Here is a 19170-nt window from a genome sequence, read left to right as displayed (position 1 = left end):
TGATTTTCTAAATGAAGGCAGAGCTTTCAATACTCTGCATCAATTACTAAGCCATCATTTCACCCTTCCTGCAAAGTCCATCAGGGAGATAACCCTTCAAAATCGCTACCAAGTTCCCTAGTAATTCTGCAGAGCCACACTGCCACCTCGTGTTCACTATAGGAAATAGCAATTTGGTAGGCAGCATGGAGATTTCTGAACATCTATCTTGATGCTGTCAAAAACAATTCAAGGTTAAGAAAAAGAAACACTGTTTTCAAACTCCCAATGAGTTCAATGTGTGCATTTAATGAAACTTCTCCCAGAGGGTGTGAGATATGATGTGATCTCTAAAATGCATTTTAGCTCATGATAAAGAGAGTGATAAGCTTCTGCAAAATCCCTAGCTGGCATCATTTGGATTAGGGTGACAACTTGGTTTTCTTGGGAACAAAGGATTCCCAAAATATAGAATAGCTGGTTTCAACAAAGACAGCTCTGTTTTTCACCCTGTTGTAGACCAGTATCACAGTCTACTGACATAAAACCAAAAGAGGTTTACTGAAGGACAGAGATGGAAGGGAAAACATTCACAGTCACAGAGTGACAACGGCTGCTTAGCCAGACATCAAAAATGGGTCATTCATGGAACTCATGAAATATTAGCAAAATGGATGACCCTGGAGGACATTATGCTGAGTGAAATATCTCGATCACAAAAGGACAAATATCACATAGGGCCACTGTTGTAAAACAGGACTGACATCAGGGTTGAGGGAAGACAGAAAAGGTGGGGAGGGATGATGTATACTACATTGAAACAGATGAGGGAGAGAACTGTTTAAAAGAGATATATGAATGGGTATTCTTTTCATTATAGAATTCCAGAGTGAAGGCTGCACAGTAGAGTGGACTTGGGGGGAGGGATTGCATAACAATGAAAGAGTTTTTCTTTTCCTTTCCGGGAGAAGAGTGAAGTGGGCAGGAGGCTGTTAGCAGGGAGAAAAGTGCAACAACGACTGGAAACCCTAAGTCTCTGTAAACTTTCATTAAAATTAATAAAATAAAATATTTAAAAAAAGAATGTGAAAAAAAAATTTTGGACTGCTGGGGTGAGAATTGTTGTTGTTATATACTATTAAGACAGAGTTGACTCCTAGCTGGCCCTCCACTGGGTTTTCAGAGACAGGAAATCGTATGAGAGAAGACTGTGTAGCTTTCTCTTGCAGAGCAGCTGGTAGATTCGAACTGTGTGCTTTTTAGTTGGAAGCACAGCCCTTTATCACTCCATGACTGGTCAAGAGCACATACCATTCATTATTATAGGGGGGTCCCAGGAAGGCAACAAGCTAGGTTTTTCTGGCAACCTATTAGTGAAACTGCTTCCTCAATCATGTGTCTTTCCAGAGGATCACGGTAAAGATCTACTGATAATGGTGTGAACTAACACCCTTTTGGCACAAGCTATCACATCTTATATCTATTTTACAATACAAGAGACCTTTCAGGGTAGATTGTGATGTCCTACACCTGCTGGACCCTAGAGGAGAGGACTGTCATTCTTAGGGGACACGACCAGGTCTGCATCAAGGCTAGAGGAACAGCCAAAACCACGAGTGTCGAGTCAGTTCTCACTCCCAGCAACCCCACCCTGGGGTCTCAAGGCTGTAACTCACTACAGGAGGAGACTGACTGCTGTTACAGGAATGGTAAAGTGCAACACGAACTGCAAGCTCATGGGAAGATTTGAAAATGGAGTCAAAGCTCGGCTTCTAGAATGCCCTCTCCACACACATCAAGGGCCTCTGATTTTAGACTCATATAACCTGGACCTTTGGGTAGCTGAACAGAAAAGGGAGCCACGTGGTCAAAGGTCCCATCACGGCCAAGAGAGCCGAGGTTCTACCTCGCAGAGGGTGTAAGGCAGGGATGAACAGCCTTGCTCTGGGGGCGAAGTGCTCTGAAATCTTCAGGGAAATGGGGAGCCAAGTTCCACGAGAAATCAAGGATCAAGAAGTCCTATCTCCTCTGTGAGAACATGAAAGGTGGCAGAGAACCCAGGAGTTATATCAGGACACAAACCATTGCTCAAGTCCTTAGATGAACTCACCTGTCCCCAAGACGATCTCACCTGTTCACACAGGAGAGTAAGCTCACAGCAAATACACATCCCTCCTGATGATGCCCGATGACCTAGAGGGCTTTGTGAGCAACACTTGCCTCGACTCCAGTCTGCGTCTTCTGCCATCACTACAATTTCTCCACTTTACAAACAGCAATCAACTATGCTTATTTCTTTTGCTATAAAAAGCCTAAGCAAATCACCCTTTGTTTTATGTCTTTTCTGCATCTCTATTATACTGAAGCATCTGGGTGAAAAGGAAGAAAAATCAAAATATGACTTCTGAGTCCTACTGTATTCACTTTAGAGAACTCAGCACAATGAGAGTCTCGAAAGGTGGGCTGAGCAGACTTCTCTAAGCCTCAATTTCCTGTCATTGAGCATGAATTTTTATTTTGATAAAAACGCTGTGAAAGGCATTTCTGAGCTTGCAATTAGTAAAGAGCGAGGACCACAAATCTTGTTAAGAATAACAATGTCATCACGGAATAGAGCTCAAGATCCAGGCCCTTCTAGCAGTGCGTGAGTGAAGGAGGGACGGCAGCCAGTCTGAAGCTTCTGTGAACAGAAGGTGAGGTGGTACGGGTGCTCCACACAGTCATCCTGCAGAGCCCGGGCAGCCCACTGAGCTACGTAACGCCAGCACAGCCATGCCCACCAGTTGTTAAAAAGTGACTGTAGTACCCCAAGACGAGTGTTCAGGGGCAGAGGAAAGAAACAGTGCTGCCAACACAAAGGTATGGGGTTCAAATCCACCAGCTGCTCCACAGGAGAAAGACGGGCACTCTCATCCAGTGTGATTAACTGCCTCTGATTTACAGCTGGAGCATCGTCTATAGGTCAGTTGCAACTGCACAGTACACAACAACAACGATCCTTGAAGAAGAGCACTCTGGAGCAGCCGCCTACAGGGAGCTGCACTGTTAACCCAGAGGTGGTACCTCTCTGACTCTTCAAACTCACCACTGGCTCTGAGGGGGAAAGGATGGACCATCTCCTCTCGTGCAATCTGCAGCCTCTGAAACCCAGCTGGAGGGTCAACTATGAGCTGGTTCCAACTCAATGAAAAAGCTTTTCCACTTATCCTTGTTGATGTGATCCCACTGGGAACGGTTTTATTAAAGAGACCTTTTTATCAGTATAAGGCATGTCTTAAGATTAAAAAACAAACAAACAGTATTTTGGACAGAGAAGCAAGTAATCGTTGAAGGGAGCAGAGAGATGCCACCCCAAACAAAGACGAGGAGCCAAAAAGAGATAAGGGCCTTCCTCCCTCCAGAGCTGCTGGTGCCCGGAATTCAGATGTCGGCTGTCCTGAACTGTGAGAAAATAAGCTTCTGTTCGTTAAAGACACCTGCTTGTGGTATATCTGCTGTAGCAGTCTCAGGTGACTAACACACCAGGCAAATAAACAACTATGTATTTTAAATAAACTTAATATGACTGTGTGGATCATAACAATCTGTGGCTGACTCTGAGAAGAATGGGAATCCCAGAACACTTGATCATTCTAATGTGAAACCTATACTTGGACCAAGCAGCAGTGGTCAGAACAGAGGAAGGAAACACTGCATGATTCAAAATTGGGAAGGGCATACGCCAGGGATGCATCCTATCTCCATACCTTTTCAACCTGTATGCAGAACAGATTATCTGGGAGGCTGGGCTCTATGAGGACAAATGTGGGGTCAAGATTTGTGGATGATTTATCAACAATCTGCGTTATGCAGATGACACAACCCTGCTTGCTGAAATTGAGGAGGACCTGAAGCACCTGCTGCAGGAGGTCAAGGACTACAGCCTCCAATATGAATTGAGGCTCAATGTCAAGAAGACAAAGATTCTCACCACTGGACCAATTGGCAGCATTAGGATGGATGGTGAAGAGATTGAGATTGTACACAGCTTTAGTTTGCTTGGCTCCACAGTCAACAGTCTTGGCACCAGTAGCCAGGAAATTAAAAGGCGTATTGCCATGGGAAAGTCTGCTGTTAGGGACCTCTCCAAAGTACTGAAGAGCAACGGTGTCTCTCTGGAGACTAAGGTGCGTCTGATACAGGCCATGGTCTTTGCAATCACTTGTTATGCATCAGAGAGTTGGGCAATGACCAAGGAGGATAGAAGGAGAATTGATGCCTTTGAGCTGTGGTGCTGGAGAAGAGTATTGAGAATACCATGGACTGCTAGGAAAACAAACAGATTCATCCTGGAAAGGGTTAAACTGGGCTGCTCCTTGGAGGCAAGCATTCTGAGGCTCCGTCTAACATACTTTGGACATGTTGGGGGGAGAGACCGGTCCTTGGAGAAGGACATCATGCTTGGGAGGGTAGAGGGACCCTCTATGAGGTGGATTGATTCAGTGACTGGGGTAATTGGGATGGGAGTGTCAGAGACAGTGCGTTGGCACCGGACAGAGCAGAGTTTAGGGCTGTAGTACATAGGGTCGCTATGAGTCACAAGCAACTAGACAGCACATAACAACAATATGCCTTTTGCTGCACAAACCACTTACTCATGGTTCATTCTGGAGGAACATGAGATGGATGGATGGATAGATAGACAAACAGACAGACAGACAGATAGATAATAGATAGGTGATTGATAGATAGAGATAGAGAGGTACATAGATACATAGTTAGAGAATAGTTTCCCCTCAATTATTATATTTTAGAAGCTTAATGTTTAAAAGGGAGCTTCGGTGGCCTGCAATAAGGAGCTGCCCTGCAATCCCGAAGGCACACAGTTCAAATCCACTGGCTGATCCATGGGAGAAAGATGGGTAATCTCCTCCCATGCAATTAAACTGCCTCTGAGAACCTGCCAGAGGGTCAGCTATGGGTTGATCCCTGCTCGATGGTACACAAAAATCCTTGCCCGCAGCAGATTCCAATCCTAACTCATTACTGATGCTTCCCTTCATAAAGACCGAACATGCCTTGTTGAAGTCCCCTCCTTCCACACACCTACGCCGGGATCTGAAGTTCCTACAAAAATGCAGTTCAGGTGACTTTCTTTGGCTCAGCTCACCCACACATGTGGAATTACTCTTTTAAAGAATCTGAACCTTCACCTTGTGTCCCTGCTGCTAGGAATGCACACAGCTTGCTGCGTAGAGGCTTGTGGAGGAAGCTCTTAGGGAGGCTGGGAGAACATCCGACCCCAAGGAGCCACAGTGCTGGGCCAAGCATGCAACTGGGAGGATCCAAAACAAGCAAGCGGCTGGTCCTCCTTGCCTTTGAAACACTGGGCTGGAGCGGTTCCCGTGGGAGTCGAAGATCCTTCCTTCTGTTAGCAGGGAGCTCTGGTGACCTAGTGGGTAAGGACTGACACTGCCAGCCCAGAGGCAAAGTGGTTCAAATCCACCAGGTGCTCCAAAGGAGAGGGATGAGCAATCTCCCCCCACGTGATAGATTTACAGTCTCTGAAAAACCCCTGGACAGTCAGTTGTGAGCTAGTTACAACTTGATGGCAATGAACAACAACGGGGTTAAAGAGTTTGGTGGGTGGAGGGAGGAAACGGAAAAAAATGTACATGATGAAACAATTTTTAAAAAATATTGGGGACAGAAAGAAGCCTTACATAGAGCTGTATTTCTAAGAAATACCCAAAACAATAAACAAAAACAAGCAAACAAAAAAATGGAGCATTCTAGACTCAGGGGCTAAATCCTACATAAGTCACAGGAGTCAGGAGAAAGAACATGGTCAGTTTACCCTCTTCCTGATGAGGAAACGGAAGGAGGCAAATGGACCACACAAAAAAGGATTCTCCCCACCCCCCATGCCAATACTATTATCTAAGATAAGCACCTAGGGCGGAAGATGCCTGCTGATCTGCAGAGGAGGGAATGGAAGTGCTGAGACCCTCCCTCCTGGCTGGTTCATAGGCTTTCACTTGTATTGTTTCCCAGTCACTACACAGCAGGCAACATCCAACGGCTTCCAGTGCATCTGAAAGTTGGGCCATGAATAAGGGTGGCAGAAGAAGAACTGATGCCTTGGAACTGTGGTGCTGGAGAAAAGTAACGAATATTCCACGGACTGCCAAAAGAACAAACAAGTCTGTCTTGGCAGAAGTGCCACCAGGGAGCTCCTTAAAACAAAGGATGGTGAAGCTCCACCTCCCATACTTTGAGCATGTTGTCAGGAGGAATCAGTCCTTGGCAAAAAAGTCAACCAGGGAAAGGTGGAATGTCAGATAAAGAGTGGAAGTCCCTCAACAAGATGAACCGACACAGTGACTGTACCAATGGCCTTGAGCATACCAGTTATGGTGAGGATGGCACAGGATAGGGCAAGTGTCAGATCTGTTGTTCACGGGGTCACTATTGAATCGTGGTCAGCTGGATGGCACCAAAGAACAGGACAATACTCACTCAACTATCCTACTTTGAGTAGGATATAGAGAGATAGAGAGAGAGAGAGAGACAGAGACAGAGATAAAATGTTTGTGGCCAACTGACCTTAATGTTCCCCAGAGAAAATTATTCTGAGGCCTCAGGACCAGCAACTCATTTACTCAAGGTGTCTGGGAAAAGTTAGGTAAAAAGTTTAGATTTTTAAACTTGCTCCATGCTGGCTCTACTACAGACATGGGCATATATACAGCACTCACTAATATAAAGATAGGAATATCATTGGTGCTTATTTCTTCTCTATGTGTCTTACTTCCTTAGTTATCTGTAAGTGGACATGGGTGTGGTCTATGTGAGTGAGTGGGAGAGAAAGAGAGAGAGTGTGTCTGGTAGCAAAATTAACAGCTGCAGAATATGTCTTCAGAAAAGAGAATGAGTATACAGGTAAGAAGAGAGAACAGATCAACTAAAGGAACAAGCAGAAATCAGGGATGAATGCCAAGCGGGGTTCAGAAACACCCAGTTCAAAGAAGGAAGGCCCCTCCGCTCACTTAGCCAGGGCCCTGCAGGGCACAGACCCAGCACACCTGCCGTGCGAAGGGTAGTGGAACTCTACCAGGAACCAGAAGACACAGAGAGGCCTCCTTGTCCAGGGAACGTGGGCTGGGCTCGAGCATCCCTGCAGCACTTGGCCCTGACCCAGCCCACCCCAAACTCATCAAAGAGTCCTGTGTTGGCTTCCTCTTAAAAAAGGAACTTGAGCTAGAAATGGTGCTTTGTCCCCAGGGGATGCTAGTGTATCTGCGCTCTCTCATACAAGAATTTTAAAAGACCTGAAATTTTAAAAAAAGAGAGAGAAAAATCAGCATTTGCATTCCTTTAGTGACCCAGTCTCCTCTGAGTTTAGCGCCTAGTTAGCAAGAGAAGCTAGTTAAAGGAGGTTGGCTGTGTTTGCAGTAAGCCCCAGGGCCCAGCCACATCCTTTATTACAAAGTTGATTTGAGTTTTGCCCCAGGCACCCACACAGCTCATTATACAGCTCAGCTCCTTCTGCTGTGGAGACTAGGCAGCTGTGGAGAGGGAAGCTATATTAGCATCATGCCTGGGAATCAAGGATCTATGGTACAGCCACTGAGCTCACTTTCTCAGGATTTTTTCAACCTGCTCAAGAGCTGCAAATATCTCAGGCCCTCATGGACCTTAGTTACCTTTGGAATATTGAACAAAACTTATCCTTGTGGCTCAACTTTCAGTCAAACAATTGTTGTTGTTATGTGCCGTTGAGTCGTTTGCGACTCATAGCGACCCTATGTACAATAGCCCTAAACCCTGCTCTGTCCTGCGCCAACCACACCGCCTCTGACACACCCATCCCGATTACCCCAGTCACCGAATAAATCCATCTCAGAGAGGGTCTTCCCCTCCTGCGCTGTCCCTCCACCCTCCCAAGCATGATGTCCCTCTCCAAGGACCCGTCCCTCCTGGCAACATGTCCAAAGTATGTCAGACGAAGCCCCAGAATCCTTGCCTCCAAGGAGTAGCTTGGTTTAATCCTCTCCAAGATGAATCTGTTTGTTTTCCTGGCAGTCCATGGTACATTCAGTACTCTTCTCCAGCACCACAACTCAAAGACATCAACTCTCCTTCTTTCCTCCCTAGTCATTGTCCAACTCTCTGAATAGACAAACATTTAAAGTGAACAATAAAAACAGGGAGGCATTCACTCCTACTGCCCAGGACTAGTGCTTAAAAGGACAAATGGTGTGTGACAGAAGGATTAACAGAAATGAGGACCACAGGGAGGGAGTGGGAAGCATGTTGTTACAACTTGAATATTAATGTCATAAAGCAAAATGTTTATGAATGACTGAATGAAAACCCGATTTGTTTTGTAAACTCTCAGTCAAATCACACGCTTACAAAAAAAGCCCTTAGGCCATCTTTTAATATAGAACTATATAAACAACAGGATTCTTACCATCTAAATGTATATGATAAGGGCTCCACTTTTTTTCAGACTACCACTACTCCACCCCAGATACTCATAGACAGCTGTTGTAACTGTATTTAAGATAGGTGGGGTGAAGGAAACTGGGAACAATCTTCTCTGAAAAACAATGTATTCAAACTTTGTAAATAAATCAGAGTACTATTAAAAAAAAAAGAATCTCAATGCTTAGAGGACACACTTGGGCCTAAAATGCCCATTTGAAAATGGAGGCACACGGGCCTGTGTGTAATGTGACAGTGACTTTCCTGTAGAGCTATATGGGTCATCACAGATTGCACCCAGTCCCAAAGTCACGAGTCAAAGTGCATGTAAATGAACTGTTGAGTGGAAAATCAATTTAATCTGCAAACTTTTACCAAAATCATAACAGAGAAATTAAAAAAAAAAAGGTGGGGAGGACTGTATTCCAAGTGAAAATGGATTCCAATGCCTGAGATCCTTTGAAAGCAAAATTGATGCAATAAGGAAAGGGAATTGGTACAATGAGTCAGAAAAAAAATGAGTCAGGAACTGCTAGTTATGTATGGCTGCAGGGATATTCTGTGTATCTATGCGCAGCTACAAACATTACAGACATCATACTCATCTCACTCATTGCCACTGACTCAGAACCAACTCATTGCTGACCTTCCAGCAGGTCTTTGGAGGCTGTAAGTTGCACAGGGGGTGATTTCTGTCAGCAGATGCCATTTTAGGTTCCATCTGCTCAAGACTGATAGTGTCTCGCGTCCTTTCAGAACCAGTTCAGTCAGTAACTATTACTGACATTATAAGATTTTTACTGATCACTATTACTATTAGCTATAGTGGCCTAGTCCTTAGGGGGTTCTTCTAGCTAAAAGGTAGCACCTCTCTGATGGTCTGAATCCACCAGTAGGTCCTTGGGAGAAAGATGAGCAGTCTTCTTCGATAGAATTTACAGCCTCTGAAAACGCCCTGGTGGGTCAGCTATATTGGTCGGTTCCAACTCAACAGCAATGACATAGAGAGAGAGATTAAAATCTAGCGAAGAGTAGAAGCACATAATACAAGGGGCCTGGCCTTTATGTGTGGGGCTTTAGCCAATTTTTGGAAAGGAATTCCTGCAAATCACCAAGCAAAGATGAGCAGTCCAAGGAAAGGATTAGGACGCATCGGTCTTCTGCAGCCCCAGAACCTGGACTCAGTGCTGCTCTCCTTTCAAGGGGTAAGGATAACGGGTGGGACCTTTCCTTTTAGAAAGATGGACTGAGCAGGGCCCAGCAGGATACAAATCACACTCTTATCACAAGGACAAGCAAACAGAAGTCTCCAGCTGGGTGCTGACTCCCCAAACTCTCAGAGGCAAATCATGTGTCTACTTAGGGATGTTGAAAAACCTTAACAGTATGCAAACTGCTGAGCTCTTGTTCTACACAAGGGGAAAAACAACATTCTTCCTAATGGGTCAAGCGTGTTGCTCAACCCTTGGGTCTAACTCCCGGAAACGCTGAAGCTGCTTACCCAGAACGCCGCTTTCCTCCACGAGCGGGCATGGCCCCCGCCATCCTCACCTGCCCAGTGGCTGCCATCGGGGCAACAGGCAACGTCACGGATCCAGGGATGTCTGATGCCATTTCTGGAATTCAGCAAACACAAAGGGTTTTGTCAATGCCAGGGGAAACTAGTGATTGATAGACAAGAGGTTAGCTGTGCAGTCCTGAACGCATCAGCTGAGAGCCTGGGTTCTGGAGTGGCTTCTACTCCACGTACCACCCCCTCTGGGGCTCTGCCTTCCTTCCCTGGAAAAGGATGTTACCAGCACCTCCTCTCACCTCGCCTCAAAGCAAACAAAAACCATCACTTGTTATGGAATTGATGTCAACTCATGTTATTCTCAACAGTGTCAGCACAGCACTGCACTCATCGTTTTAAAGCTGTGACCTTTTAGAAACAGACTGCCAGACCATTCTTCCTAGCCACCCCCAGAGCGGGTCTGAACCGCCAATACTTCAGCTAGCAGTTGAGAGCAGAACCGTCTATACCATGCTGGGACGCCTTTCTGTCTGCAGCACTCTCATACTTCACACTTGAAACAATGACTGAAAAGAGTGGCGCTCAGCAGCCTTCACGGGGAATCTGTATCTCCCAGTTCCCTGGAGACAAGCAGACACCAGGAATCCCAGCAGCCCGGTCAGAGCCTGAGGGGGGGCGGTCCAACAGTGGTTCTCATCAGTAGCTAAGGCAAGCCCAACGAGAGTCAGCCCATCCCACTGATGACTGGACCCTGGACTGGGAGGCCCAGCATCATGGAAACAGTGTCAGGCCACATAGTGAGCCAGGGGCAGCCCCAGGGCAGGCTCTTCCAGGAGTCAATGGTAAGTTAAAGAAAAAGGTCTAGAAGGGGATACTTAATACTGAGCATCATTGTCAAAACCTAGGATTTCCTTAAGAAGCCAGTTTCAGAAGCCTGTTACGGTCATGTCAAACCACTGCATTCAGACAGGAGGAGAGTGTCCGTCCATGTTTCTCCCTCTGAGAGTGGCTAGGGTATTCAAACTGCTGATCTTTTGACTAGCAGCCTGATAGGTAATGCATAAATGCCACAAAAGCTCCTTAAGGCACTGTTAATGTCAAAGGAACTGTGCATTTAAAAATGTTTTAACTTCCCCACTCTCGGGAAAGTTCATAAATTCAGACCACTAAACGGTAGGATAACTATTTCAAGTGGCATCTCTGATTCTGTTTATTGTTCTTGGAAATGACTTCCATGGTGTTTGCTTTTCTTAGTCCGACTCTTAGCTGAGGCAGAAGAGAAGTAATGGTCTTCAAACCTCTATTTCAAAGAGACACTAAAGGCTGAAGAGAGGGCCTGGACCCTGTGGGGGGTGTGATGTTAGTGGCACGTACACGGTGTGGGTTCCTGCCCTCTGCCTCCTTCCAGCAAAAACAAGGTGGCCACGTGATATATCACAGTCATGGCCAAACACAGAACACTTCATAAACACCTCCCAAGGTCACCCTGAACTAGTTCACTCCAGCATTGTTTAAGAAGAATTTGTTTTAAATGAACAAACAAAACCTTAACGTACTCATTGTGCTGAATTCATAAAGATTTAAGAGCTATCATAATTTTCCTTTCTTTTTAACCAATGTGTACAAGGAGAAGTACTGTGAGGGGCATTTCTCTTTTTTAAATTTTATTAATTTTAATGAAAATTTACAGAGATTTTGGATTTCCATTCATTCATGCTGCACTTTTCTCCCTGACCACTCCTCCCCTCCCCCTTTCACTCTTCTCTTTGAAAAGTAAAAGAAAAATTCTTTCATTGTTATACAATCCCTCCCTGCCAAGTCCACTCCACTATGCAGCCTTTGTTCTGGACTCCTGTCATGACAATAATATCTAATCACATATCCCTTTTAAACAGTTCTCTCTCAAGGTCATCTTCTCTCTATTAGACAATTAACTGTACTGCATTGTGACAGATAATGTTAACAGTGGTGATTTATGATTCTGATAAGAAAAGTACTTTTTTCCTTATAGAAAATCCTGCTTTTGATAAGAAATATACTTTTCTTTTTTTAAAAGGAAAATTAAAACACATTAAGTCCCAAGAATAAAGGGTAGGATCACAGTGAGAGCAAAGATGGGTGGAAATGAATGGGAATTTCCTCCATTTCAGAGAAAAGGTGAACTTCTTATAACCAATTTCACAGGATACAGTTCCTCAAGAACCCACTGCCCTCAAGTTGATTCTGTCACCGCCCCCCCTCCCAATCTGGTTTCTGGGGCTGTAAATCTTCACAGGGGCAGACTTTCTGTCTCATCTTTTTCCTGTGAAGTGCCTGGTAGGTTCGAACCGCTGGCCTTTTGATTAGTAGCCCACCATGTAACCTACAATGCCACCAGGACTCCTCAAGATTCCCCTTCTAAAATAGTGCCACTGGCAACGGGTGTGGGCAAAGGGATCAAGTATATCAGAGACGGTGAGGATGGCACAGGATAAGACAGGGTTCAGAATCATTGCTATGGGGTAACTATGAGTTGCAGTAAACTCAAGGGTACATAATAACAACAACAACAACAATCTTATTCTTACTTTTAAGGAAATGCCACACAGGATCTTGGCCATTATCTGCAAATCTAGAAAGATCCTTTCCCTTACCTCAATTCCCTTCCAGCTTGTGGGAAGGAGTGTTAGGGGGAAATAAAGGAATGGAGATCAATATATAGCTTGGGGAGGGGGAAGCATATGCATCAGCCTTTAATTTGGGGAAACAGAAACAGCACCAATTACATAGTTATAAGGGTGAGAGAGATCAAATCTCCACATGGGAGCTGTTGAGGGGACATAAACTGAGGAAAAGTTCAAGCCTGACTCCTTCCACTGACAGATGAAGAAGCCAGGCACAGAGAGGGTGAGAGCCATGCACCAGACTGCCCAGTCTTCCTGTCTGCTTATTAGCAATAGAGCCAGCTTCATGTGGGCAGATCCACAACCAGCCTGCCTTGCACTGTCCCCATTGTCTATACCCCCTTGTCATCCTCCACACACTGTGAAAGACCGCATACTTATTGACAGGTGTGTGCTGCTCCCTTCTCACTGGAGAGGATGGCAGGCTGCGGTGCAGAGAGGTAAGAACATGTTCGCATGCACGTGTCCTAACATCAGTGCACTATGGAGAGGGGGGGAAGGAGTGAGTTTAATATACATGTGTCTCACCATGAGTTAAAAATGACAGGCTCATACACAATTCCAGCAGAGGGAACTAAAGAAGCAGTAACAAAAAGATGGTTGCCCATCTCTCCAATGCCATCAGCACAAAACATTTCTTATGAAGGCCTGACTCATCCCAGTTTCTTATCATAAATGACATCTGTATATTTTGTGCCCATTTTTCCACTGAGATAGATCGAGTACCTTTGTTATCTATTGGCATCATCTAATTTTCATAATAAAAAAATTAGAGATTCGACTCATTCTAGGAAAATATTTGACAGTATATTTTTTTTTCTCTAACCTGCTGCTTCCTTTCCTAGGAGAAAGTTTTATTTTATTAGATGTTTTAACAGATAAGAAAAATTTTAAGCAGCAGAGTTTTAATGAAATAATCTCAATTGACCGAACCTCACTTATTCAGGTCTTCCTTTCCCTATAAATTCTACAAACCACTTTCTACTCTATATTTACACCTAGGAAAGAGGCCTAATTCTAGACTTACATAATTCTTTGTCAATTACCTAGTTATTCTTACTCAAGGACTGTACTATTTTAACATTTTTTACTAGCACAAGCTTCTATCACTTTATATAACTATCTTGTTCTTCCTCGTTTATTCTTTCATTGCACTTACAGAATAATTAGGCTGAGATCTAAAATGCACCCTCACATTTGGGGATGAACTGCATTACCTTGAACTTAAAAATAAATTTTGAGGAAACTAGCATGTTTATAACACTTATATAAGTATGTATATGCTTATAATTTTTATAACACTTCCTTCTTAGCTTAATAAAGTTTTTCATTTTTATTACATACTAAGTCAAAACCAAATCCACTACCTAAAAGTCAATTCTGACTCTTGGTGACACTCTATGAGGTCTCTAAGGCCAAAAATCTCAAAGGAAGGAGACAGGTACACAATACACTAAGGCATCAGGTTATTTTTCATCACATGTTGTTGTGAGGTTCCCTCAAGTCAAGTATGGCCCAAGTGACCCTATGACCAACAGATCTGAACCTTGTCCTATCCTGTGCCATACTCATCATCTCATGCTGTTGTTGTGTGTAGTCCAGTTGGAATAGACCCATAGTAAATTGCATGACAGGAGACTACCCATCCTTCACCCACAAAGCAGTTGGTGGATTCGAAACACAAGGCTTGGAATTGAAAATGTCTTGTTTGGTTTATTTCTAGGCATTCTGTGTTGTTGTTGTTGTTGTTGTATTACTGTGTGTTATTATCATTGCTACTAGTGGGAATGGGTTTCCTCCCCAGTTTACTTCCCATTTGGTTAGTAGCTATGAAGACATCTGAACTGAAACAACTCTGCCAAAACTAATTTCCGGGGTCTGACTGGTAGCCAAGGCTGCCCTTCCCTCCTCACTGTAATGGAAATGTCAACCTGTCAATATTTATATGGAGGGTTTCTCAGGGCATTCCGATGTTTCCTAGTTTATCAAATTCGTCTCTTTGCTCTAATACCTTCTTATTGATTCATTTATTCTTTCTAAATTTACAAATTATATTGACTGCAAATAATGATATGATACTTTTTTGCTCCTTAAGCATAGTGAAGCTTTTTTTTTTCATGTCTTATTTCACTGGCCAAGACTTCTAGAAAATATTCACTAATACTGACCTAAGATAGTATTATGAATCTTTGCAGTTGGACATATTTCATTTTAAGTCCTAAATCAACTTTAAGTCCTAACCACTAGCTATGTGGTGAGTGTACCAGGTCAAAGCATAAGGACATGTACTGGATGTTCATTATATCCACCTTAAAGAGTCATTTTTGGAATTCATTCATGTGAGTGAAGAGGCCAGCACACTGCCCAGAAAAGAATAAGCACACAGAGAATAACTAAATGTATCATGATTCCTGCAAAGGGTGAGCAACCTTGTTTAGCTCTTGAATTTAGTTGGAATGAGCTTTTGATTTAAGGCGGGTATTTTTTATGAAGTCAAAGAAACATGTTCATATGATCACAAAGTTTATGTAAGGAATGGCTCTCTCTTTATCAAGTGCAATTTTGGTCACAAAAAAACGTATTCCAGATGTTGTTGTTGTTGTTATGTGCCGTCGAGTCGTTTGCAACTCATAGCAACCCTATGCACAACAGCCCTAAACCCAGCTCTATCCTGCACCAACCACACTGCCTCTGACACACCCAACCCGATTACCCCAGTCACCGAATAAATCCATCTCATAGAGGGTCTTCCCCTCCTGCGCTGTCCCTCCACCCTCCCAAGCATGATGTCCCTCTCTAAGGACCCGTCCCTCCTGGCAACATGTCCAAAGTATGTCAGACGAAGCCCCAGAATCCTTGCCTCCAAGGAGTAGCTTGGTTTAATCCTCTCCAAGATGAATCTGTTTGTTTTCCTGGCAGTCCATGGTACATTCAGTACTCTTCTCCAGCACCACAGCTCAAAGGCATCAACTCTCCTTCTGTCCTCCCTAGTCATTGTCCAACTCTCTGATGCATAACAAATGATTGCAAAGACCATGGCCTGTATCAGGCACACCTTAGTCTCCAGAGAGGTACCGTTGCTTCTGAGTACTTTAGAGAGGTCCCCAACAGCAGACTTTCCCATCGCGATACGCTTTTTGATTTCCTGGCTGCTGGTGCCAAGAGTGTTGACTGTGGAGCCGAGCAAACTGAAGCTGTGGACAATCTCAATCTCTTCACCATCCATCCTGACGCTGCCAATTGGTCCAGTGGTGAGAATCTTTGTCTTCTTGACATTGAGCCTCAGTCCATACTGAAGAGTGCAGTACTTGACCCTCTGCAGTAAGTGCATGAGGTCCTCCTCAGTTTCAGCAAGCAGGGTTGTGTCATCTGCATAACGCAGATTGTTGATAGATCTTCCATCAATCCTAATGCCACGCTTCTTCTCATAGAGCCCAGCCTCTCGGATAATCTGCTCTGCATACAGGTTGAAAAGGTATGGAGACAGGACGCATCCCTGGCGTACACCCTTCCCAATTTTGAACCATGCAGTGTTGCCCTGCTCTGTTCTGACAACTGCCTCTTGGTCCAAGTATAGGTTTCGCATTAGCACGATTAAATGTTCTGGGATTCCCATTCTTCTCAGAGTCAGCCACAGTTTGTTAGGATCCACGCAGTCAAATGCCTTTGCATAATCAATGAAACACAGATAGACATTCTTCTGGTATTCTCTGCTTTCAGCCAAGATCCATCTAACAACAGCTACAATATCCCTAGTACCACGACTCCTTCTAAACCCAGCCTGGACTTCCGGCAGTTCTCTGCTGATGTACTGTTCCAGTCGTTTTTGGATAATTTTCAGTACCAAATAAAATAGAAAACTCAATCAGAGGAATTCAAATTTACTTTAAATGCTAAATATTTCCTCAAATATTTTTTTAAGAACCACTCTTACTAACTTCAAACACAAGGAAAAAATCCAAGTGTCTCTCCCTTGTAACCTATGTCCATATTTGCCAATTTGATGAGCAGCCTTAGCCTTCCCTGGAAAAGTGACGAGCTGCCTCATAAATCTAGTGACCTCTGCACGTGAGTCAAGTAGAAGCAAGCAAAGCCTTGATCATCCTCAAAACTGCTTCCACTCAGGAGAAGTGGCTGCAGGAAGTACCTGGCCAGGGCCAAGATAAAAACGTTTACACATGTGCCAAAGGCAGGGCCTGGTGCACAGTGGAGCAGAGAAGACTGCATGTTTGCATAGAAAGTGGCTCTGACCCTGTGAGCTCATTCTGGATTTGCTCAAGGGTTTCTGTATTTCACTCAGAGAAGAAGAAAATTGAGAAGCTGACCACTACACTATGAAGAGAAGAAACTACAATTATTCTCATATATCTACAGGGTGACCACACCATCATGGTCACAACCTAAGGTTAGGTGTGTAAGTGGGTACATCTTTTCTGGATGATGACTCAGAAATATTAAGCAACCTTGAAAAATTCACACCTTGCAAGAAGATCTTTGTGGGTAAGAGAGTGTGTTTGTATGTACGTACGTGTCTGCATTTTGTTATATGCACAGAAAAAGAAGGTGTGCAGAAGTCTACCTATGTGTTAACCTTGGTTATTTCTGTGATAGGCTTAGAAGGTGGGTTTATATTCTTCTAAGAGCTCTTTTTGCCTTTAGAATAGTCTAGAGTCTTTTTTCCAATGAACATATGTAAATGATCACAAAAATAATAATAAATATGTTCAAAGGGTTTCCACGGAAGACAAAGCAGAAAGCATTTATAGCTAGAGAACTATAAGCAATTCCTGTTTAATGATCTGAGTGTTGAAAATGGAATGGATTCACTTAATAATGATAAAAAACTAAGAAATGCACTGGTCACTAGCCATGATCCAGGCACTCTGCCATGTATATCACACATGATTTTATATCCATCCTATGGAGCAGGTAAAATAATATCATTCCATTTGTGGATGTGAAACTTGGGCAGTGGAAAGTCAGGCATGCACCCCAGCCACAGGGCCAGTGAAGTGACAGACATGCACTAATGTGGTTAGTTATCCCACAGCATGGTACTCTTACAAAAGAATGCCTCCATGGCTGGGTGGGCTGGCTGTCTCCACCTCAGGAGTGACAGAGTCATCCTAGCTTTGAGATTTTACATCCCTAGCCCAGATGGAAGCTGTATGCTGCATCCACTCTGTCCTCCCATTTCTTCTCTACACAGCAGATCTGGGCAGGCTAGCCCTTCCTTGCGCATCTCTGTGCTCTCAGCACAAACACTGAGCTCCCTGTCATGACTTCCAAGGTCCTGTACAGTCAGGCCACTGCATATACTCCTGACTACATCTCCCCTCCAACCACATGGCCCAATCAATTCCTGAACACACCACGTTCCATCTCACCTCAGGGACTTTGCACATACTAGGTCCTCTGTTCAGAGTCCTCTCTTCCCTCTTTCAGTCAACTTAAATCCTAACAGTCTTTTAGATTCAACTCAAACATCATTTTCTCAAGGAACCTATCCCTGAACAACCACCTCCCTGTGTCTGGCCTTGTGGATTCACTCTTGTTCAACTTGTTCTATGAATGAATGACAGTCACAGTAGTACACGTGAAAAATGACAGGGGCCTAAATAAAGGGAATGCTGAAGGTGAAGCGATGATGTCACTGCCTTAAAATACACATTGTGTCAGCTTCAGAACTCAAAAAGGGAAGACAGGGCGATGGGGGGTGGAACTTGGTCACCTGATGCTACTCTTATATTGAGGCTGCATGGGGCAAACCTTTTCTGGAAAAGGAAGAAGAATATGATGGATTTGTTGCACATTTCCTTTCACCACACCCTGCTTGATACACAGGAGTTTCTGCGGCAATACAGGGAGACCACCATTCACTCTTTATTTATTCAAAAGGTCCAGAGCTCAAAAGGAGTCTGGTTCTAGTTCTGACACCTTTACTATCCTTGCCATAGTCATCCCAACTATTTATCATCTGAGAAATAGGATTAGAGGAGCCATTCTCAAGCCCCTGTCTTAATCAGGGACTGTACTAGAAGCTGAACAAAGATTGTTGCTGTTATGGCCCATCGACTTGACTACAACTCATAGCAACCCTATGCACAATAGCTCTGAACCCTGTTCTGTCCAGAGCCAGTGTCACTGTCTCTGATACACCTAACTTCACTCCCCCAGTTACTATGTCAATCCATCTCATCCAGGGTCTTCCTCTCCTGTGTTGTCCCTCTACCCTTCCAAGCATGATGTCTTTCTGCAAAGGTTGGTCTCTCCTGGCTACATGCCCCAACTATGTGAGACAGAGTCTCAAAAATCCTTGCTTCCAAGGAGCAGCTTGATCAGAACAATGATTAGAAAAGGAGAAAAGTACTGATGTTGCTCTCTGACAAGTCCAGACTTGAGTGGAATGGAGGCATGTGACCAGGCAGTTTCAGACTGAGATTTTTTTTTTTTTTAAATTTAGGTTGTTTATTTTTCATTTCAATGAACATCTACAGAGATTTTGGGATTCCATTCATTCATTGTTGCACCCTTCTCCCCGCACAA

At 44.0% G+C, this 19170-nt stretch overlaps 1 protein-coding gene across 1 annotated transcript in view; it reads right to left on the bottom strand.

Annotated features, from left to right (window-relative positions):
- ARNT2 (aryl-hydrocarbon receptor nuclear translocator 2) overlaps nt 1–19170 on the bottom strand; it is a 197412-nt gene that overhangs the window by 176806 nt on the left and 1436 nt on the right. The window contains exon 2 of the mRNA XM_006885116.1: nt 9950–10064. Coding sequence (XP_006885178.1) covers nt 9950–10062 — 113 coding nt within the window. The 5' untranslated portion in view covers nt 10063–10064. The remainder of the gene's footprint in view (nt 1–9949; nt 10065–19170) is intronic.

This window comes from Elephantulus edwardii, unplaced genomic scaffold (assembly GCF_000299155.1).
Source record: "Elephantulus edwardii isolate Elephantulus edwardi_28Jun2011 unplaced genomic scaffold, EleEdw1.0 scaffold00041, whole genome shotgun sequence".
Lineage (NCBI taxonomy): Eukaryota > Metazoa > Chordata > Mammalia > Macroscelidea > Macroscelididae > Elephantulus > Elephantulus edwardii.
The sequence above is the reverse complement of the archived record's forward strand: the minus strand, read 5'-3'. Positions and strand labels throughout refer to the sequence as shown.